This window comes from Drosophila serrata, unplaced genomic scaffold (genome assembly GCF_035046125.1).
Source record: "Drosophila serrata isolate PLE 108 unplaced genomic scaffold, ASM3504612v1 contig_240, whole genome shotgun sequence".
NCBI lineage: Eukaryota > Metazoa > Arthropoda > Insecta > Diptera > Drosophilidae > Drosophila > Drosophila serrata.
The window spans coordinates 9,549,157-9,573,908 of NW_028257138.1; the positions used below are offsets into that span (position 1 = coordinate 9,549,157).

The 24,752-nt window shown below is 34.9% G+C and overlaps 1 protein-coding gene across 3 annotated transcripts; it reads left to right on the forward strand.

The window, feature by feature from the left end:
* The first annotated feature begins 353 nt into the window (after positions 1–353).
* vir-1 (virus-induced RNA 1) lies at positions 354–22,551 on the forward strand. Of its 3 annotated transcripts, XM_086831250.1 has the most exons (5): positions 354–583; positions 14,515–14,682; positions 17,065–17,240; positions 17,365–17,661; positions 21,630–22,551. In XM_086831250.1, the coding sequence occupies exons 1-5, from the start codon at positions 520–522 to the stop codon at positions 22,287–22,289; spliced, it is 1,365 nt and encodes a 454-aa protein (XP_086687376.1). In that variant the 5' UTR covers positions 354–519; the 3' UTR covers positions 22,290–22,551. The 3 variants fall into 3 exon arrangements, with proteins under 3 accessions (XP_086687376.1, XP_086687374.1, XP_086687375.1); XM_086831248.1 differs by lacking the exons at positions 354–583; positions 14,515–14,682; positions 17,065–17,240; positions 17,365–17,661 and adding an exon at positions 21,187–21,232; XM_086831249.1 differs by lacking the exons at positions 354–583; positions 14,515–14,682; positions 17,065–17,240; positions 17,365–17,661 and adding an exon at positions 21,193–21,232 and having other exon boundaries at positions 21,695–22,551.
* The last annotated feature ends 2,201 nt before the right edge of the window (positions 22,552–24,752 follow it).

A 24,752-nucleotide genomic window follows, 5' to 3' on the forward strand; every position in this document is an offset into this window, starting at 1 on the left:
ACCCTTTAAAAGGTTACACAAAATATTACTCATACGTTCCCAAGCCAGCACAGTGGTGTCCCGAAATATTACACCAGCTGTGAAGCGTTCTTCCCACAGTTATTTGCTAGTCATTTTAAGTTTTTTTTTTTTTAAGCCCAGCGACTAATTGAGAGAGCGAGAGTGGCACTCACTGAGGCCCACGTCAGTCACTCATTTACTCACTCACTCCCTCTCTCTTTTCCACCCGCTCGTTCTCTCTCTTTCTCCGCCATCGTTCTCTCTCTTTCTGATTCCATAGCCGGGTCTCATTTGCCGCTTATTTACCGCTTCCTCAAATCATTTAAGCGCATTTGACGATTGTTTGCCTTTCCACACAGAACAGAATCTCGAATCTAGTTAGCCGACACTTACACTAAAAAATAAACCTAAATCAACAATTAAATATTGACAAAAGTATAACAACAATAAAATAAAAATAATAATAAATAAACCCTTAACAATTGCCTAAAGGTGTGTGAAAATATAACATACATTAAAATGAAGCTGTTGTTCGGTGTACTGATGATCACTTTGGCCCTTAGTGGAGTCTTTACCCTGCCAGGTGAGTTATAAAGTTAATTATTAACCAAGTTTTAGTGCTTTTCCTTAAAATATTCATAAGAAAACGGCGGCGACCTTTTGACTTTATAGACAAAGGAGGCTTGATAAGACATGGGGAAGTCCGAGAACATTCTCTTTTGTTTACTTTTTTTTTGAATATATATTTTCTGATCTGGTAAAGTCCGGTATTATCTCAAGCTATATTTCCGTGTAAAGCCAGGTCTTTGATAACACAAAATCAGATAATAGGATTTTAATTATGAAACAAATACTAAATATAAACAAGTATATATATTTTAACTTTAATTTCAAGCTGTTTTAAAGCTTTAAAGTTATCTCTCCTTGCCGGGATAATGATGTCTGCCTGGTAGATAACAATAGCGAGACACTTGACAATCAGCCAAATGCATCCAACAGATACACAAGTAACTACAAATAGCAAAATATCTGAGAGTCTTCTTCGTTCCGCCGCATCTGAGATTCAGAGATTCAGAGTGTATCTGTGAGATCCAGGAGCGGCATCCTTATTGTCATCATCAGCGTTTTGCTGTTCGCTGCTGCTGCCTTTGGCTGCCACTTGAATGCATAAATTGCCGAAGAAGCTGCGCCGCCACTGAATTGCAACTGATGGGCGGCTGTGGGCGGAGGGGGCACAGGGGGCGTGGCAGCTGCCACAGCCACTTGAAGTTGTCAAATTCGCTGCAGTCGAAATCATTTGCAAGGAATATGAAAATTTTATGCAACTCTCGTAAATTCATATATTTTTTTTTTGGTAAAGATTTCTTGAGATTTATCTTGGAAGTGAGTGCTCTAAATTTTGCAGTGAAATATTTGGCAGGGAAATGGGTTTTGCTCTTTGTTACTTAACTTATTAAGAATGAAAAGTAAAATTCAATAACCTGATAAATAACAAAAACAGATCTAGAATTGAATAAATGAATTATTAAATATTAATAAGAAAGATAATTTCAAATATTTCATTGTTTGAATGCAGATCTATTGAATAAAAATACATTTAATTATTAAGGAATGTAGAAATACTTGATTTATTTGAATATCAAGATAATCTTTGAAGCATCTTTGACCCATACATATATTATATTATATTATATATTATTTAACAATATTAATATTTAGTTTTCTCGTTGTTTTGACGGCTTTTCAACCAACTCAAATCCCAGTTGGTTGAATGAACTCAAGTGTGGGTCTTATGCACTCAACTTCTGGCTTTTTCTGCTCGTCATTTCTTGGCCCGAATGCAAGTGAAATTCTTGAGCACTTTTCTTTGCTTGACTTGCTTTCTTTTTTTTTGTGTTGTATTTTTCTTAATTTGGTTTTTACGAGAACGGACCATGTCAGTGTCCCATGGCCAAAAGAATTGGGTTAATTATGGCCATAATTCGCGTTTAAGGCCTTTTTCCAGGGAACGTCTCCCTTTCGGCACGAAAACAAATTGCAATTGCATGTGCGCACATAAATCAAGTTGATTTTTTTATTTTATTTTATTTTCTGGTTGGTCATATGTAGAGTAATAAAACTCATAACAATTATTATTATATTATTGGTAAATTATTATTTTTATTTTCCATTGTTGGTGGTTTAGTTGTTGCTGCTGAATTGCCTGGCAATTTGCTTAATTTAGAGGGATATTTATTTATGCAAATTGAAGTTAATTTTTTGGGCCTTTACAAATATTTTCATAGTATTATTTGATGAATGGCCAGATAATTAGCATTTTACGAGGGGATGAGAGGTGGAATATCCCCCAAAATCACTGGCTATTTGCTATGAAGTGGAAATATTGTGAGTTCATTTATATGGTGCCTAAGCTGATTATGGAAAATTGTTGACAAAACAGGGAAAGTGGCAATTAATTGGCAGTCCAATACGGTGACCTAATACAACAAATAATAATATTCAAACTAATTATATTATATTCGAATTAAATAAAAAATAAGATGGCATGTTGCAGTTGATTTATTTCGTTTTTATTTTATGGTAAAAAATTAATTAATTGAAATTCAATTAAATCTATTTAATCTCTTTAAATGAAAATAGTTTTAATTACAACTTCAGACAGGGTTTATTAAATGAAGGCTTCAAAGCCGAAAGTCAATTAAATGAAACAAATACAAAACACTTTTGATAACTTAATAAAATGCTTAAATTTAAACTTTCGACTTAATCTGACTTGACTTGAATAGTTTTAATATTCTGTTTTGTATACGGAAGGAAGAAACAAAGCAAATTAAACTTTGTCCGAACGATTTGTAAATGCAATAAAAACAACACAAGCTTATGCGAATTAAATGGAATTGGTTTTTTGGAATTTGAGCTATAAACTTTAAATGGTTTAGTATTTCGAATGTTTTTCTTGGCTTTTCGTCACCTTGTACATATTTAATCCAACACATTTATTTATTCTGACACAATTAAATACACAATTGCTTTAAGGCATTTTCTGTTGGGCATAAAAGACAAAGACTTTAATAATAAATTTATCTGGTGAGATTCATGTGAAGAGAAAATAGATTTATTAAAATACGGAATCGTTTTATTTATATTTATTTAATTTCTTTTAAGCTAGCTTAATAATAGTTTGAACCATTTAACACGACAGCTAAACCGTGTTCTTAGTTGTTTTGCTTTTTTTTATAGCAACATCTGTTTGACTTTTAGCCAAATGATTAATTGCTTTCCACGGAAATCTACACGAATCGAAACAACAACTTTGTTTTGTAACGTGACTGCGAATTCAATGAGGGGAAAATCAGTAAATGAAAAGTGCTTTTTTGTGTTTATAACCTTTGTTATGAAAGGTTAAATTCGCTTTAAACAAATTGTAAAAGCTCAAAGAATTCTAAGTCAGATTTTAACAAAATTAAAAGGATTGAGAAATGATTTCCTCAAACTTTATGATATTCTATACATTTATACATTTAAATTTTTAATTTTTAACTAGTATACCTTTTTTATACCCTATCAGAGTGTTATATTTTTATTCAGAAGCTTGAAAAGCATTGAAGGAATCATTTCCGACCCTATAAATCATATATATTCTTGATCAGCATTAACAGGCGAATCGATTTAGTCATATTTTAAAGACATTAATTTTTGATACATTTTTTCAAAATTGTTAAAATTTTTAAAAATGGACAAAAATGTATTTTTTTTTTAATTTATAAATTTGGTATGCTGATTTATTAATCTAATAAAAACTAACATAGGACAGCTTTCCAAAATAAAATGAAAGCCGTTTTGGCTTAGTTATGATTATTTTAAACTTTGATTTGCTGAAAAAATTGTCATATGAAGAATGCAAATATTTTAAGCTTTGTTATGATCGATTTCCAATACGATCCCATAATTGAATGACAAACTGCAAGGGCATATAAAATTCGTTATCCTGAAATTAGGGTCCTGTGTTGTTAATATTTATTTTGCAATTAACTTTGCATATGAAATACGAAAACTAGTGACTTGACCCGCCTGAGTCATTCGGCGGCTATTAAAATATACTAAAGAATTAACTAAGCAATTTATTGTTTAGAGCTTTTGCCTAATCAACAATGAAATGTTCACAATGAAACCTGCAGAGACAATTGTGTTGTGATGTTTATATAGAAACCTGGTAGCTAGACTCTGGACCCGCTGCCTCGAATCGCAATTGTTGAATGTCACGAAGGGATTAGCAGCTGATCCCCTGCCAAATTAGGCGGTGACTCAGACTAGTTTGTCTGTGATTGAGAAGTACTGCAGTAGCAACTGCCTCGATTCTCACTCCCAAAAACCAAACTTGGCTACGGTTCAATGTCACGTAATCGCTGCAAGGCTCCTCCCCGGAGGTGTGTGTCCCCTCTGAGTGAAGATCTCGCACATCCAACCCCCCTTTTGTGACGCCTCTTTATGTTAATTTATGTGCTGGCAAAATGTGCAAGCGCCTCTAATGCTCAGCCACGCATGGCGCAAACCCGAAATCAGAAATAAATTACAGAAGGCAGTTGTGTCGGAGTTGAGAGAGGAGCGGAATGGAGGATATATCCAGACGAGGCAGTTGCTCATAGTCAGCACAAACTGGGGGGAATTAACACCGAATAATCACACGAACGTGAAGTATGATGATTATGCGGAATGGTGTCCATGTTAATTAACCGGAACTCAACTATAATCTGATTTCTTTTGGGAAGTTTTCTTAGGGAACTAAATGACTTTAAAATGTTTTTATTTACCTAATTTTAAATAAACAAATATCTTATTGTTCAAGCTAGAAAACAATAAGCTTTTAGTAGCTAACTAGTACTTAGTAACTTGTAATTAAGTTCCGACTTGCTGGCTTCTTTGTATGTCCAGTTTGTAATAAATCTTCTTTTAATTGACCAAGAATTTAATAAGTTTATTATCAATATTAAATCTTATAATATTGCAGTGTAATGACCCACAGTAAAATGAATCATTGTTGAGGAAAATTTCTCGGAAATATACCTATACTTTGAGTTGAGCCAATAATGTTTATATTCAGTATATGTAATATTGTATTTTTCTTAATTGCATTGAACTCATAATCAGCTTGAGACACTTTCTTGATTATTTATTGTTTAATTGCCTTAAATGCAATTAATAAATAAAGAACAGCTCGCAGAACCTTTTAAAGATTAACCATAGTTTCAGGGGATGATATTCTTATTGATTAAAAATGAAAATTCTTCAATTGGAATTTAATTTACTTTGAAAGGGTACAAATGTAGGATTGTCATTTTGTAATTGAACTAAATTAAATCTAAAACTATACCTTATAATGATACATCTTAGTTAAGTCACATATTTAAAAAGATATTGGTTTCGAAAGGATGCATAAATTAAAACACTCTTTCTATGGCGACTTCTGGGTTTATCCTTTCTTATTCGTTATTCACCATCTTAACCATCGTATAAACGATAAATCCTGTATGTATATTTGGTTTTACTACGAACAGGAATAATTGTATATTATAATGAAATCCCGTTCATTACTCAAATACTCAGCTGGCAGTTGCAATGTCAACGCAATGCAGCTTTAAACGATTTTGGCAAAAGGGGATTTTGCGGATAGAGAATTAGGTTTTGGTATGGAATAAGGATACGGGCATGGGTACGAGTACGAGGACTTCGAATACCCAGGATCCGTCGACAGCTACTGCCATATGTCCTTCTGGTGGAGCTGTAAATTTAATGAGATTCCTGTCAAATTAATTTCCGGTTATGATTAGATTTTCGTTAATGGCAATTTGCGGTTTTTGGCTGCCAACCCAAAAATGTTGGCGAAATCCAACGGGGGGGAAGTGAGTAACTTCTGTGGCATTTGCCATCGAATTGATTTTGGATTTGCATGCAACATTGTCACCATGCAACATTTGCAATGATTGCACAAAGTGTCTGCTGCAATTATCTGCCCAACAAATTTGCAGTCATCGTCATCGTTATGAGTCTGCTGCACAATTGATTAACATTAAGTAGTTTAGTAATCGTAAATCATGTTCAAAAGCCTCACCCACAAATCCCTGCTGGTTGTGGCATTTATGAAAATTTTGCATATCTGGCAGAGCTCAAGGAGCTGAGGAATCATTTGGCAGGTGGCCAGAAATGTGGTGCAATGGGAGTGACGGAGTATAGTCCTTGGGGATTTATTTCACTTAATTGGAAGGCTTTCGAAAGGCTACAAATAGATTACTCTAAGAGTATTGAGAGGTATTTAAGAAACTTTAAGAGTAAGGTATGGTTTATTATAGAAAATAAGAATGACATTTTTTTCCATCACTTAAAGCTCAATTCTGGAATTCCTTCATAAATTCCAACTTAATGTCAAAAGCTTAAAGTGAAAGCCTTGAAAACGAGGCTCAGATTCCTATTTTGGCCATAATCCCCAATGCCAGACACACAAATCATTAACAGTTGCACCTGCCACAGACCTGAAACCGTTTACAAATCAAGACCAGAAATCAAAAATCTGAACGTATTTTCATTTTTGTTTCCTTTCTTTCTTTACAAATTTTCTGCACGTACACATACATACGACTGCAAAAAATGATTCTTGATCCAAGCGAAATAATGAAAGCCTTGCCATAAGGCAGCAGGGAAAAGCCTAAAATTAAACAATTTTACTTTTTGGCAATTTAAAATTTTTGCTGCTCTTGTTGCTCTGCAGAATAATTTGTTGCATGTGGCGTCGATATGACAAGGGCTGGGATTTCCACAAAAGGGGGAAAGACCGGATAGAAAGGAGGAGTGTTCCGTGTCCGGGACCAAACAATCAAAATCAAATTCAGTTTGAAAAAACTCATTTTAAACGCGACAAACGTAACGTTCAATCTTCCAGAACATTGAGTACGTGACACGATTGTCACATTTGGCAAACTGGGAGAGAGAGTGGCGATCCCAAAGGAGTGAGTGAGAAAGCTACAAATACACTGAAAACTATTAGAGAATCATTGGTTATAATAGCCTTGAGCTTTAGAAAATATTTAAATATTTTTAATATTTTATTAAGTCTTGTAAGCTTGAGACCATTATTTCTAAACATGTTAATGCAGTTCTTCTTTAAATTATTTAGTACATACATTTTGTTTAACTACAAAAGTATATATATTTAACATTTTAACATGTTTGTAAGGAATTTTTTCTACATACATATTTATATTATTTTAATGCAATTATTTTTTTGCATAATTAAAATTTGTAAACATTTTGTTACACCACAAATTTTAATACATTCAGAAGTTTCAGAAGTCCTTAAAGCATTCCTTATACATATTTTAAAGCGAAACTGAACTGAATTTTATAATAACTTCTTGGAATATAAAGCCTTATTGGGTAATTATATATTTATTAAAGATCTAGTACTTTCTTACAGTGTTCTCCCCGCAGTTACAATCAAAGTGTTCCTTATTTTTGTTTCGTTTAGGCTCAACTCACATTTCGTATTTTCACTTTGTTTTGTTTTCGTTTTGGCCAAAATGCAAATGAAGTGGAGAGAGAAATGAAAAATGAACGCAGCACCTGACTTGACTTATAGGCCAAGTTTTGTAGGCGGGCCGTGAATTTTTTGGGGTGTGGGTGTTGTAACACCCTGACCTAGCGACCCAAAATTAATTGAATTAAATTTGATTTTATATTTATTTCGTTTTGTTTTGGTTAGCGGTTATTTTGCCAACTTCCTTATTGCCAGCCGGCGAGCACGTAAATTTGTTTGTCATGCAAATCTTGATTTTATTGCAGTCTTATTGTGGTTTTGCCAAAGAAGAAATTGGGGTTTTGTTGAGAGATTCATTCATTTAGTTATTTGTTTGTTTGCTTGGTTAATGAAGTTGTATTGTACTTGGGAAAGGAGCTGAAAGTAATCAGATTTAGCTTCCTTGGTTGTTTTTCAAGGAGTTTATTTATATTATAAAAACAATCTTTTCTTTGTTATATTTATATATTAATTTCCAGTTTAAAGTCTACCTCTTGTTGATTGAAAATCAATACTGTATAGTCTTTACTTATTCAACTGTCTGCCAATAGATTCCAGACAATTTGTTTCGTATCCATTCGCCACTAAATCTGCACTAAGCTATCCCCTAAATCGCATTTGTTATCTTCGTTCGAGTCATTAACATCCCGCCGTCCATTGTTTCATCATTGGCTTGGTCCACGGAGTCTGCCATATAACTCGAATCTGTCACAACCCTTTCATCTGCACTGCGCTCTCCTGACTTTTCCCCCAGACTCATGGCGGGAGTCGTCACTCAACGCGACTGCCAATCAATTGTAGACAGAGGAAAATAACCATGCAGATAACTAGAACTACACCGCATCCTCTAATAGGCAGAGAGCATCCGCTACACTCAGGCAGATGCACTTGGAGAAATTCATTTGTTAATACATAAAATAGAACTTAATTGATTGAGTTATATTAATTAATTATAATCTATATTAAATATTTGATTCTATATATATATAATATATATTGAAATTGGAAAGGAATTGTTGAAATCTTAAGGAAAATATATATGAAGGGTAATAAAATATATGTTGCATACTTTTCAGCTCTTTTCTTGAACGATTTTAAATTCCTTATTGAGTATAATAACTATTTATATTATTTAAATATGCTAGAATCATTAATTATGTAAAGACAACAATTTAGCAATATCGTACACCCTGTACAAAATAATAAATATACATTAAGACCAACTATTTAATACTCTTAGGTACTCTTTTTAATCTATTTTAAATTCCTTATTTAAAAAGCAACTCTTTTAGTGTATTATTCGTACCCCTAGAGTGGGCAATGGCATCGAGACAACCGTAAAAACGAGACCCCTGTGTGTGTGGCCCCAGCTGTTGTTGCAACGCGTCACATTAATCAAGGCACCCACTGTCCCCTGTCCAAGCCCCAAAATACGGGATGCCATGCCCCCACACACACCAAAACACACCCACACCCACACACACAACGTCATCGCACATCAAGGGGATGGCCGAAAAATCATTGTTGACATTTGTAATTAGAATTGATAGCAAGCAGACAGAGACAGACAGAAAGCCGCCACTCTCCCCCCCAAAAAATGGGGTTTTGGGGAAGCTGTGGGCTCAGACGTTAAACTAATTTCGTTTTCGTTTTTCCAAAGCTCAATCCAGAGCGATATGTGCACTTTGCGAAAGGGGTTCAGCACGTCCATCATTTGTTAAAGTTTTTTTTTGTTATAGAGCTAAGATGTGATTGGGGGAAAAGCGATAACATGTGCGTGTGATTTTGCAGTGGAAGAAAAGTTGATTTCGAATTGGGTTTTAAGTGGGAATAAACAAAGAAAGAGTCCAAAGTGATAACTTGACAGAAATAGTATTTTATAATATATTGAACATATGTAATTATAAATATCGAAGAATATTGCATTAACAATATCGTTTAACAACTTGCTTTAAACTAGGTTCTGTCATCTCTAATTTATAGAGAATAATATATTATGAATTTTATTTTTATGGTTCGATTATTAATCAGCTATTTCTTTACTTTAGTTATTATTTCTCTAGAAAAGGTTTCCTTAATTTGATTTAAATTAAATCTTTACTAGAACTATAATTTTTCTAAAAAATTTCTTCTGAATTTGCTTTAAATTAAATCTACATGAACTATTTTTTCTCAAGGATATTTTCCTTTCTAATCGCTCCAAATTAAATCATTGAACCTTTTAAATAAAAATTTCTTCAAGTGTACCAAATGCGTGCTAACAAAATAGCTAAACATCCGCATACACCTCCCGAGTCCCGAGTCCTGAGTCCGGGACACCATTCCCATCAAGCAGGTCAATTGAATGGCATTTCACTTGGAGAATGACAGCAACTAAGCTTCGGTCTCTGCACTTTCACTCGATTGGGGGGCGTTAGTTAGAATGTTTAGGAGGAGGCAGGGTGATGAAAGTCGAACCGAGGAGGGGGAACTGCTCAAAAGCTGGCTTTGATTTCACTTTCGGCTCGACTGCTGTTGACATTTCGCCTCATGTCCTCCCCTCAAGTGTCCTCTGTGTGCCGGTGCGTGTGTGCGTGTGTTCTCGGGGAGGACATCAAACTAATTTTCCCCCTGTTTAGAGTTCTTGAACGTGACACAAGTCTGCACTCGGGCCACACCCAACCCAAGGCTACCACCGGGACGCACAGCCCTTGGGGTCCTTTCTGGGGGCTTCGATGGTCCTTCGACAGACCACCGACAACTGTCTCTTGGCCAGTGGTTTTCAGCTGATTCGAAATCATTTTAACCTAAATTGCATACAATCGAGTTTGTCAGGCAGGAGGCGAATTAGGACTCGGACTACGACTCCGACTAGGACTAGGACCAGGAGGAGGAGGCATCCAAGTTTGTGTGTGTAATTGAAATGTGTGTGCTTCGGTGGTTTTGGTTCCAAAAGGCGTTGGAGGCGTTCTCTGCTCGAACCTCCTCTTGTGGCTGGTCATCTAATCTGTGATGAGATTGAGCCAGCGGGTTGAAGTCATCATATGGTTCTAAAAGGGAGAGGGGAAAGATTACAGAAAGATAGAGGATAGTACTACTACTAGTTTTAGTTCAAGCATAAAGATTTTGTGAGTTCTCTGCTCCAACTCAAACTGACATAAACACATACATTCTTTACAACTTTTACAACTTTTTGCCAGACTTCATTTTTACCTGCACCCTCTATATATATATATATTTTATTTATAATTCCCTGAAACTCTTTTGCCATAAAAATGAAACTCAAAAGATTTACATAGCCAAGTAACTTTTTTGCAACTACAATCATAATTACAACAAGTAGCCTAAGCCCCACTTTTTTCCCCCTGCAGCATTAGTGGGAAAACTTTTTACATTAACCAAAGTGCGGCTATTAAAAATTCATTAATTGCAACTACAAAAAAAAAAATTGAAGCAACAAAGTCTGTGAAAATTTCGCAGCAAAAGTTTAATTGATTTGTGCGCGGGAAAAATGGTAAAATAATTGATAGATGGCCATGGGTAATAATTGAGGGATGTAAAAATTGAGCCTTTAATGAGTATAGCCTGTGGTAAAAAGTTGCAAAAACTTTTATTTACTACATTTTTTTTTGCAACAAACTGTTTCTATTAATTAGAAAACTTTTGCTACCCCCACACCAGGGCCAAATCAGATTTGTTGCGTATTGAATTTACAATTTTGAATTGGAAAACCGGAAAAATTGAAAATGAATTGAGGAAAATTGTGAAAAAGTGGTAAACTTGTCTCGGAAATAAACGAGAGATAGAAAGAGAGAGAGAGAGAGAGAGAGAGAGAGTGAGTATTTCACATATTTCATCAACAATTTGAACCCGAAAGTAATTGAAAACGCATGCATCGATGATGGCCAAAAAGCGAATTGCCATTTTGTGTGTTTGTCTGTGTGTGATGCGTTTTGCCAAAAACCATATTGAAGCCACTCAAAAATGTTTCCCCGGACAGCCGCAATATAAATTTGATGGCCAGTTGAATCCTCATACCCGGGAATGCCCCGAATCTGCCATTGGAATCCCGGCCGAAACCGACACTTTTCGGCCAGCAGTTTAATTACCATTTTGGTCGCTCTCCTAAGGGGGAAAATGCGAAAAGCATTTTCATATTTTCAAGCAATTTTACCCGGCAGTGAAATGATTGAGCGGGAATGAGAATGAATCATAGCCATGGCAGTTTGAAATTATCATTTGATTTTTGAATCAAAATTGTATTGGTTGGATTTCCTCAATGTTTGTCTTTAATATATATTTTCTTCTTTCTATATTTATTAAATTTCTTAAGACCTCTAGAGTATGACTTATATATTTCCAATTAACTAAAATTCCAGCATTAGCTTAGAAATCTCACATATTTCTCTTGACTCAAAATAACTTTTGGCCAAAAAGCTCAACAATTTCTTAGCTGGCGCACACACAATCATCATTACTGCTCACTAAATTATGCAAAATTGTACAATTATGTTAATTAATTGACGCAGCCAGCCAGCTAGCCACATCCCACTTTTGCTGCCCCTTGGCCAATTAGCGCCATAAAACGCAGGCCAAGCGATTGCCGGGGATTTTATTTTGGCCTCCCAGGATGCTCGACAATACAAAAAAAGGAATTCATATATATATATATGTATATAGTATGAGTGCCACGCCCTCTGGCCGCCCAGTCCCTTGTTAACCTTACATAATTAGCAACAAAAATGTTCGTTGTGTTTAGAACAAAAGCGCAGAGCATTGCAGAAATTTTCACAGTCCCTGTTTTTTGGGAGTGAAAAGCAGCCACCAAATCTGCCAACTGGCTTTATTAATTCCATAATTCAGCAGAGGCAGCAGGAAAAATGGTAGTGGAGAAGGTGTGGAGAAAATCTGTAGTCCCCTGTCTGGGCTTAATTATTGGAAAATTAATGAAACTGCCATGTTTTCACATTTCCTGTGCTTCTCCACGTTTCGCTTGATTTATGGTCCTAAATAATAAGAGAGAGCGATTGGTTGAACGGAAGATGGGGTTATTGTGTGGTGTATTTTCTTAAATTTCTTTAAAATATTGTAGATTATTTTTCAGAGCAATTATATTTATTTATATATATCCTGAAAGTAATACTTTACGATATCTTTTGACTTTGGGGACTGAATGGCGTGTGTTCATGTTTTGTTTAAAGCAGAATATTGTGGGTATATGTGACATATATATTTTGAAGAATAAAAATATGTTAGTGTCTAAAATATAAATGTTAAAAAAATATTGTAAGCTCATGGATCGTATTTTAAGATCTGTCAAGTGAAAGCATAATTCAATTTTAGATTTCCTGAGCTTAGAAAAATTTTAATAAAAATATAAAGTAGCTATATATTTAGCTATACATTTTACTTAACAATAATATTAATTTACCATTTTGTACACTCTTAGAATATGTAAAAATTAAATTACTTGAATGGCCTGTAGTAACTATAAATATATTTAAATTCCAATAAATATTTCTGGAATATTTTGAAAGGTAGCTCCAAATTCGAACACATTTCGTGAACATTTTGTGTGCCAATAAATATATCCATGGTGCATATTTGCCAGAAGGTAGCCCACTTTCATATGCACCTTCAGAAGGTAAATATTTGCACTTGTAAATGACATTCACGTGTGCCAATCTGCATCCCTCTTCAACCCCGCCTCTGGCTTCATACATACATATATCTATGTATATATATGTTTTTGTTTTCTGCAGTGCTCCACTTCATGTTTGATCGCAGTGCATTGTCAAGGGGGGGAGATAAGAGTGGGACTTCCCCCTTGATGACATTTCTTTTTTTCTTTTTGTAGAGAAACCCAAACATATTGCGGGTGTCGTGTATATTTCTCATAAATCGGCTTAAAAAGCGGATGTGCAAAGGGAGCCGCAGTGCATTTGTTTTGTGCTCCCCTGAATCAGACGTCATCGTTCAGAGTCCCTCTCCCCTTGATGACCCTTTTTCCCCCGGGGGGAGATACGTTCGCCTTTTGCGTAAGCAATTTTACGCAGCACATAAAGCTTTTTCATATTTTCCATTTCGGTTCAACAGGAGGAGAACTCTACTCCGGCGAGATATCCGGAGGAGGGTCAATGCAGCTTGACTTATTTTTAACGTCGTTAGTTACGGGGGCAAGTCTTTCAGAATAAAGGGTATATGGGATTCTAGCAGAGAAATGTATCAGTAAAATATTGAAAACTGAAAATATAAACCACACAAATTTCTGAATAAAAGTATGATTAAATTATTTAGTTATTTATATAACTAACTATAATTTTATTTTAGATTTTCCTTGGTCCTTCGTGTGCAGGATGTCTTCATAGTCCTAGTCCTGTTACCCCAACTGATTTGTGTTATTTGCACTCCCTCTGGCCACTTGTTGTCTGACGGTTGTGTTTGCGATGTTTTTGCCTGTTTGTTGGTGTCAGTGTCAGCTGCTGGGATTTATGAAGTGCAACATGCCAGGACTAAAGATTGAGAGGGAAAAAGATTGAGAGGGAGGTGAAGGAGGAGGATTTATCTGCAGCCAGCAGCCCTGAATCCTGCATCCTAGCGAAGGATGCGTTATTTAGTGGCTCTCAGATAAAGCCTTGCCCTCGTTTCCTGAAAAGAATTCCTGCAAGAATTTATATTCAAATCAATGTGAAATGTTTACTCCCAGCAAAGCTTAACCCCTTTTTTTCTGAAATATAAGATAATGGATAATTATGCAAAAGCTAAGATTGCGTAATCAGCGTTAATGAGGCACTGAAAAATGGGGTCGCCGCAAGGAGCTCTTCCTTTTCCGCTGATTTGGCTAATTTAATGCAATTTTCGCCAGCCAATTTGGCTCTTAATGATGACAAACAGTGCTTAATTTCAGCTGAAACCTTTTTCTCATTCTTTATCCTTTTTGGTTTTTTTCTTTCTTACCCTTTTTCCAGCTGGCAGCAATCCGCAGGACGATGCCGAGGTGATTAACGTGCCATCGCGCCCCCAAACCGAATCGGATTTCCATAACTTCCGTGGCGTCATCGATACGGGATCGGGTTATCCCTTCCTCCAGCCGAATCCTTCGGGCTTCAATCTCGGGTTCTTCGATTCCTTCGATGGTAAGTTGCAGCACATGCGGCACATGCGGCGTATGCGTGATATGTGGCATAATCGGCTTGAGCATTTTTAATGATATTTTAATTAAACAATATTGTTGTGTAGTTGCATGCAACGTAATTACATGTCTCGGGTGCATTTAATTTCATTATTATTATTCTGTTTAACGATGATGGAACGATTGCCACACTGCGTATACTTAATATTTTGGTAACTTATGAGGGGAAATTATGTTTTTAAGAGCAAATTGAGGGTTAAAGTAAATGTTATGCATTTAATGGATGTTTAACATATAAATATTTAAAATTAATTTACTTTTTCAACATTTTATTATAGAGAAAGTTTTATATTTTATACTAAAACAAGAGTTTGTGGCAGAGCTTAAGGTGAAAATAAATAGTCAACTATTAACACATTTTTCTTTAAAATAAATAATACGAAAAGCATTGTTAGCTTCAAGTTTGACCCGTATTTGTTGATAGAAATGAATAAAATGCATATCCTCTGGGTCAGGCCAATTAGCCAACTGTCCTTTGGCTCTTTTTAAACTTTTCCATCTCGGTTTCAGACTACACCCACGCTTTGCCAGTGAAATGAAAAACAATTTATCAAAATATTATGTCAAGTTCTTGTAGCCAGACAAAGTTTATTTATGCTCCTTGTATTTATTTCTATATATTTCTATGGAACGAGAGAGAGTAGGAGTAGGTCAAACCGGTCTGTTGACCATTAAAAGTGAAAAGTTTTGCGCCTCATCTTGCCAATTTCTGCTTAACTAAGACCGTAAGACGTTGCAGATGATGACGAAGATGAAGCCGAAACTTCATAAATCTTATCCTAATACGTTCGAGAGGGGGATAAAAACTTCCCAAAGCCCAGGGCATTGTGTATGCATAAAAGTTGTTTTATTCTTCTTTGTCCTGTTTTTAGAGGGTCTGGGGTTCAACGAGATAACGAAGCGTAGAAAATAGCAAATAGACAAATAGAAAGTTGAGCGTTTCCAGCTAAAGTTTCTTGTCGGCGAATTATGTTTGTTCGGAAAAAACCACAAAGACGGAAGGCGCTAAGAAATCTCTTGGTTAATCCTAATGAAAATAGGAGAAGCGATAAAAATATTTTGATTAATAGAACAACTTACAAAGAAGTGGTGTTGAATTTAGGCAATATGTACTGTACAACTCAAAGCAGTAAACTATTTCACGCAGCTATTTAAACGCATTAAAATGCAGTCGGCATAAACGACAAATCAACAACCGGGCCAAAACAAAGTCCGCCAACAATGCGGTCAAGAATTTATGACAAGGTTAAAGAGACCAGGGAAAAAAACCCCCGGCCAAGAACCGTGGCATATTGGGACCGAGTAACGAAAGTGGGACTGCAATCCGGCGCTGAAGATTACAAAAGTGCAGACAAGAAAATGACAGAGACCCGGGCGCGGCGACACAGAAAACGCTTTTTAGTGCGTTTGCGGATTAGGGATTTTCCAAACTGAAAAATACATTAGCATGAGACAACGATGCCGCCGCCACCGACGACGATGGAATGTCTCTCCTTTGGCAATAGACTCTAGAAAATATATAAAAAAGGCAAGGAAAATTGCCAAGACGAGTCTGGGAGTCTAGACCACGGACACCTGCTGCAATTCCCACAGGGCACTCGAGATTACTTTCTTAGGTTTTTTAAATTTTGAGGGAAAAAATGCAAGTTAAGAAAAGGATGTAAGGATAATGTAATGCAAAGTAATTATGCCTGTCTTATAAAAAAATTTGTTATAAAATTATGTTGTTCCATATTAAATATGGAATATAATTCCTTCGTTAACAAGAAAGAAAACAAATTTTAAGAAGCAGAAGTTTTTATAACATTGCAGTTTACAATTGAATCGGCCATTTTAAGCATAACATATTCCCAATCTTTGAATCGTTATTTAACCATATTTTAATATCATATCATATCATAATCTCATAACTAAGGCTCATTTAATTCATAATATCATCAAAATAAGCTTTTTCCTGGTTAGCTGGATATATCGCATAGGTCTGTGTCGAAGGGTAATCACTATCACTATCACCACAGATGTTTACACTAGGAAGGCCGCGAACAGAATGAGGCCAGAGCGCCGCTAGGGCCCTGTATTTATAGTCTCCGAGCAAAGAGAGCAGAGAAAGTGAGAGAGAGAGTGTAATAGAGAAAGAGATTCCTCTGCAGATACGCATAGAGAAACAGAGAGAAAGAGATGTCTCTAGATACACAGAGAGGGATGGCCATACCGAATATGTTAGAGAGTAAGAAAGAGAGGCAGAGATAGGGAGAATGAATTTTGATTATAAATAAATTTAATTACGTCTTTAATCTATAATTTTATTATATATATTATTTACTAGACCTTTTCCGTCGTCTCCGCACCCGCCTCTGGCCAGTGATTGGTACTGATTCCGCTGATGATGGAGCAGCCGATGATTCTGATGAATCCAGTGTTGGCCTTGGATCTGGTTTCTCACTTGGTTTGCCTTTGACACCATTGAATCCCAAGGATGGTAATACCACTTCTACCGTAAAGGTATGACATAAAAGGGATCAAAAAACTAAGTTTATAAACTATTTTAAAACTCATTACTATACATATTTTTATTTAAAACATTAATATACATTTCCCAAGTAAATAAGCCACTTTTTTAACCCAGGTTGTGGATGGCCACAAGGTGGAGATCAATGAGACCGTGTTTGGCAACACCAACAGCGTGTTCAAGGTGCGCGTCGTTAATGTAAGACCCCTGGACAGTGGCGAGGAGGTGGCCGAGGGTGTGCACACCAATGGTGGTGGCTTCCAGCCGGCCAAGGGACCTGCCACATCGGCTCCACCGCCAGCCAAGTCCGCGGGACAGGGGGAGTTCGATGATGAGGTGGAGGAGGATGGTCGCCGGGAGCCACTGGAGAAGCAGCCCAAGGATAACGAGGTGCGCGATATCGATGAGCCCAAGGTATAAAAGTAATTTCCAGAGAAAGACACACTAACTTTCTCGGAAAAACATTTAACGAGGAAAAGCTTGGCAAGCGCTCTACTAACCAATATATATATAAAAAAAAGAAAACACGAATTGTATATTGAGAACTTTCTATAAACTTGTAACATACCTATATACAGATATTTCTAATATTTTTTAAATAAAGTTTTGCATAAAACTAAACAGCAAACAATGTATATATGAATGCCTGCGTTATTTCCCTTACTAATGCAAATAAAATTAAATCTTTTTGGTGAATTGTTTTTTGGTTGTGGTTTGCTTTTATTTTTTATTTACTTCTGTTTGTATATAGCTTTTGCTTGTTAGTTTCTACGTATTTTATTTTTAATTTAAAACCTTTTTTTCAGTAACATTTGCTGTTTAATTAAGTTTTGCTAATTTGTCAGGCCAATAATCTGGTTGAACCACAATTGTAAATATTTTATTAACACGACAAAATGTTTAATTGTACAATTAGATGATTTTTCACCGGTTTTTTTTTTTATCAGCATTGCAGTCATGTAATATGCATTTTGGTTCATTGGATTTGTGAGTAATTTTATTTTTTTTATTTGCAATTGCATTGCATCTAAATTAATAATGCAAACAAATTATAGTTTGTGGCCACAAAGAAAAGAGTAAAAAAAAAATGGTTGTAACAAAATATTATGCAAATATATAGATAAGTAAAAAATGGTAATGCGATGAGAGTGATACATATATATGTGGAACTCTGTAATTGACAGATAAATTTATGAGTTGACATGACAAAGTTAAAGCTCACTAAGCTGGTAATTCAAAGTTATTTTTTTAGAGTTTATTTTTTAAATATGGTTTATTTAGGACAAATATGAATTTTAATGAGAATTTTTTATAATTTATGTATAAATTTTTTTAGTTTAACCATATAAAAAAAATTGATTTTAGTATAAATGGAAGTATTTAAGTAAATTTAAGCAAGAAAATTGCATTTGCATAAAATCTTTTTGTAATCAATTATTTTTTAGTTATAAATGAAATGATTTATTTTAGTTAAGGTATTTGAGTTTCATATTAAATAATTATAACATGTTTTGTAAAAGGGAATATTTATTATAGAAGGGCAGATCATTATACAATTTAGATTGTAAAAAGGCAGTGACAAGTTTTTAATTAAAGTGTTTTGAAAAGCTTAACAAATCCCACTGATAGGTAAATCAATTATATATATATTTCGGACAATATTTATTATATAACTACTTCATTAAAAACTTGTCTTGCCACTACTAAAAATAAACATATTTGGCTTAAAACTAGATCAAGTAATACGCAGATTTCTATTTAGTCGGATCTCGAATAATTCTTATTAATTAATTATACTTACCATATTACTTTACAAACTTCCTCTTTAAAATGACACCTTCTATTTTTTTCACCGTTTTTTGGACTTTAAAAATGATATCCTGCCCCCAGGACCCTTCTCCTTTGACCAATCGGTTCCACAGGTTACCCTTTTACATGCATCATATGCGACAATTTTTCTTGGCGTTTTTTGCTGCAAGTCCATTAATTACTTTTAGGCTGTAATAAAAATTAATTTTTATTAAAAGTCATGCGACCAGCTCGCATAAATCCTCGTCTTGGGCGTGTGCTGGGCGTGGCAGGTGGGGTCGGAAAAGGGACGTATTTATGAGAATTTATTGTGGCGAAATCGACGAGTGCCGGTTGGATAAATTTTTTGTTGCTCTCCGCGAGCCGCATAAATCAGCGGGAAATTAATAAATGACCATAAAAAAAAAACTGCAATGCTGCGTAAAGCGCCATTATTAACAACTTTAAAGTTGTAAGTGACATGTCAACGTTTAAATACGCAAATTTAAATTTAAATAATGCCAGCGGTGACATTTCTGTACCCGCAACGGAAGCAAAAAGAAATATTAAATGGCGGGTGCAAAAACAAAAAAAAAAAAACAAAATGAACTATTCGCACAAGTTGCGAATTTCATTCGATTTGTTGTTATATTTTCATTTTAATGTTATATTTTTTTTTTTTGCTGTTCAACTTTATTTTTCATCTCGCGCGGATATTGAAAGTTGTGGCTTCTGTTTTTGGGATCGAGGGAGATGTAAGGGGGAGGAGTGACTTCTCATGCGTTTATTTGAATTTAATATTCATGGTTATAAATATTAATATATATACACACACACGGAAGGGAGTGTGTGCGATAACTCCTTTGGCAGCTGCATCGAAACATTGAAAAACTGTTGAAGGCTGTTAAACAATTTGGCGATTGAAGCTCTTTGCAAAAACGCATGTGCCATAATGGCAAACATACTCTGCCAGGCAGGCGGGCAGACGACTGTGTGTTTTATTAATATTTTCCTATTAAAAAGCATAAAAATATCCAGACAAATGCACATAATTCACATTCACATGAATGTGTGAGCTTTTGATAACTTTTCACAAATTACTTTGTGCACTTGCAATTTGCATTTCAATTTCAATGGTCGAGAAGAAAAAGGTTGGAAAATTTTCAATTTATGAAATGAAAGATATTAATAAAATTATGAAACAAGAGCTTTAGCTTCAATTTGTTTTATTGAATTTATTGTTAATAGGAATTATAGAGAATATTAAGGTTGTTTAATCTTATAAAGATTGGGATGCTAATTGTAAAATAATATAACTGAATATTATGATTTAAACAGTGTCAGACTTATACCTAAAATATAAATGGAATTTAAAAAGAAACCAAACCATAATTATGACAACAAAGTATTAAAGTAATATTGTTTACAATAAACAAATCATTTAAAAATATTATTTATTTACGGTCCAGAAATAATTAACCATATTTGGAGATAACTGACAGCATCTTATCCATCATCTCTGAGGCAGAATGAATTTGAATTTCTCAAGAAATTCCCCAGAATCTCAAAAATCGTGACTCAGTCGTAGCGCCATTCATCTGTAGAATGTGTAGCCCATTGCCTCAGTTTCTTTTCTTCTCATTTTCAATTCTTCCGGTGAGTAAAATCACCTAAAAATACAACAAATACTTGAGTGATCACAAACGGACAGAAATAAAAAAATGTGTAAAAACTTGGTGTATTAATAATATGAATTTCTTAGAAATTGCTAATGAGCGTAAAACGGAATTGGACAAAAATCGATGAGGGGGAAGACTTGAACTAGTGACGTCACATAGCCTCTAACAGGAGCGAGGGAGAGGGCATTAGCGAAGGTGAATCATGAGTGGCGGCACTGCATGTTAAATGTTATTAATGAATGAAGGCGTTATGCAAAATAAGACAGAATGAGATAAAGCTAAGACCGGGAGAGAGGGGGTTAACAGTGTGAGACTCTGTTAAGTTTTTAAGCTTTGCCTTTAGGTGGCTCTTTCTGTTTCCTTCTCTCCGCCTTGGAAGGCTTTTCTGATAAGCTGACTCAGCTTGTAGTTCTGTTAAGCTGTACCTCTCTTTCTGTGATTTTATTTATAAATGTTATAAAATAGAAAGCTTAACTTAACAGCAGCTCAGTTGAAGAATTGAAGGCGAGGCGCAAATTGTGAGTTTCTTTTCATGGTGTGATTTTGTTATTAAATAAAAACGTAGTTATAGATCATTTTAAAGGAATTCATCGTTTATTTAAGATATTATTAAGAGTATAAAAATAAAACTAAAAAGCTAATCAATAAATGCTAATTAAATTAATTCATAATATCTAATAGCAATTGTTTTGTGAACTACAGAAAAAACCAACCTTTCAAAATAATTTATTAACAAATTATTTAATTAAAAAATCAGCATGCTGCTTATATAATGGAAAATAACTAAACAAACCCAATTGGCTATTATAATAAATCACAATAAATTAATTACAAATTTTATTCCATTTATTTCGCACCCACGCACACATTACGCACCTGCAATTCATACACTCGCAATACACACACCTCGCACAGTCTATTACAACCACAACAACAACACCGACAACCGTAGACTCTACAACAACCAAACTTGCCACCAGATTACCTGAAGATTCCGAATCGGAAGCCACAGACATCAGTGAAGATATAGTGGTTCAACAACATACGAAACCCATGGATCAGCTGCAGCAAATGATGGCATTCGCCCGAGAGGAATTGGAAAGGACGGAGGCACTGGAAAAGGAGCATCAGGAACAGGAAACCCAGGAACAGGAGCACCAGGAACAGGAACACCACGAGCAGGATCACCAGGAAAAGGAATCCATGGAGATGATGAAGCAGAAAGATCGTGAAGAGTTCGATTCCTCAGATGATGAAGATGCTGAAACCACTACACCCATAGTAATGAGCGAAACCTTTGACGAAGAGTGGGCTGAGTTCGATCAGGATCATGGTCAGGATCAGGATCACGAGGTGGAAATAGAAGGAGATTTCGAAAACGATCTAAACAACGATATCGATATCGAGGAGAACTTTGTCCCTGTCGATCTGTCCAACGATATTGCGGTGAATGATTTGGCAGCTGCCGATCCCGATTTTCCGCATAATCCCGATGCCGAGGTATTTGCCCCACCAACACTCATTAAAGCCATGCCGATGTTCGAGAAGCTCTCATTATCAGAGCCCTCCAAGTGAGGACCTTTCCCAGGATCCACATCTAGTCTAGGCAGTGTCTTTAGTCCTAAGTCTCTAGTTGTAAGCCAACGTCATCGGGGATATCTCTGAGAGATCCAAGAAAATCGGTATTTTCTTTTAATTTATACAATCATAATATATCGTATTATTTCGACAGATGGCGAGTATTAAATGTGCACAAACACAGTTGCATTGGAAATTATTTATTGATAAAAAACAAAAAATTTAATTATAAATAAAATATATAAAAAAACTCAATAAATGGCTTGTGGTATTGTTAGGAACATTTGATGGAGTAAAAAAGAGGCTTCATGCTTTTATAAACTAATAGAAAACATAAAAAAAGGTTATGTACAAGGCAAAAAGGGAGTTCATAAAATATAATACAAAACAATAATAGAAAAAATAGTATTTATAATAAAAAAAGTATAAATATTATTTTACTAGCCCTTGAAATATATTTTTTAATGCATTAAACCGTAATTGTTTTTAGTCCTTTTTGTATAAATCTGTTTATCAACTTTTTTTTATCAATCAATTCACATAATTAAGATCAGCAGATTGATTCATCTCCAGGATGGATGCCTTGATTTATTTTTAAATAAAGTAAATTATTAACCGCATTCGCTGAGGGCTTTGAGTGCATTAACCAAAGTGCTGCATAATTTCAGGCTGAATTTGATCTTATTTAAAGTGCGATATTTCGTTAGTGATTTAAATTGAATGTGAACAGAAAATGCTTCATAGGCATTATATGCCTCATTAGTTCTCGGTGCGATTAAAAAATATTATAAAAAAACGGCATAGTTAATTATTTTTTTCCATGCCATACTTTGGGGTAATTAATTGTGGTCAACTTATGGTTAACTTAATTGCCTGTTATTCTTTTGTCAAACAAAACCTTGGCTATAAAAGCGTATTAATTGATGAATTATTGGTTGCATGTTGAATAGGCCAAAGCCTGTTGCTTTGTGAAAAAATTATAAAAGGGTCTATGTTTATTATACATATTTTTATGTTGGCAAAAAAAAGGTAAAATTCATTAATACATTTGATAATAATAATAGAGTTTTGTGGTTTTATTTGGATGTTATAATAACGTGTTTATTACAGAAAACTAATGGAAATTTGTATTTTTCTGGAAGTTTTGGTTAAATTAATCCAAGTGCTTTAAGAAATCTCTATCTATATTAACATTTTCAGTAATTTAAAGACATTCAATTTGTTTATTGCGTTTTATTTACGCTTAAATTTGTTGTTGGTTAAATCTCATTGCTTTTTGGCCTGCATGCAAGCCCATTGAATGCATAAGTGGCCAACATATTTGCACATTGCAGCCAGAGTTGCTATCACCATTCCATTTATCTGGCGAATAAAGGTTGTTAACTGTTTGCGGGTATAAAGCATATCGGTAATTATGGCTCCTGAGCTCTCCATACGTAATTCTTCTCTTGCTTCAAGAGCTCTCCTCTCCCACCTGTCTGTAGCATGCCTTTATTTCCCATCCCCAGGCAGAGCCCTTTTGTGTGTGTTTGCTTTTGGTCGGTTGCAATGATTGCAACTTTTCAATTCGTATTTACAAAAGCGAAACAATGCGAGCCATACAAATGCCGCTATACAGATATTTATATGTACTATATACATATGTCTGTGGCCTGCGTTCGGTTTAACAAATTTGCGCTGCAAACAAAACGAAATCCCTCAGACTGCGGATGTTGCTTTTCATCAAACCACTTAAGCCGAGCTTTGGTCAAACTTTATCGGACATTAAATAATTAATTGGGAAATGCCCATACACGGGTGAGTTATCTTTTCCGGTTATCGTTTGGCAGATGGTGCATTTACTTGCTTTTAATTATTATTTATGGAGTTTAATTGTACCTTTATATCTGATAACATATATATTCTAATGCCAAACTATTATTATTTGTTTGTAGAAAATATAATTTAGCTTTTCTTTGAAATATTTTCACGTCCACTGACTTAATTTAAGCTTCTGTTTGCCGCAACCACAGCGTTCCAGATGCTTTGAGGTGACAACGTGATATATTCCACAGGACCTGCTCCTAATGATGCCGCATGGGTCTTTGCTCTCACAAAGTGCACAGCAAATGTTAAGGTAAAATTACATTAAATATTACAAATCATATTAAATTTGTATACAAATTTGTTTAAACAAAATATAATTTCAATAAAATCTTAATCTTTAAATAAATGTATTAATTTAGTGTCATAGTTTCTAGTCATTTAATAAGCTATACCCCTTGTAAACTTCCATTTTTATTATATTTTATTAATTTATTCAAAACTTTCACCCTTTTTGTTTCTTTTTTTTCCTTGCTAGTATATTCTTCTATATTTTCTTTCCAGTGTAGCATTCCCTGCCTTTCGGTTATAACTAAATACATAGTTTAATTCGTGGCTCGACGCTTTGTTCACGGTTGTTGCTTCCGCTTGTGTTTT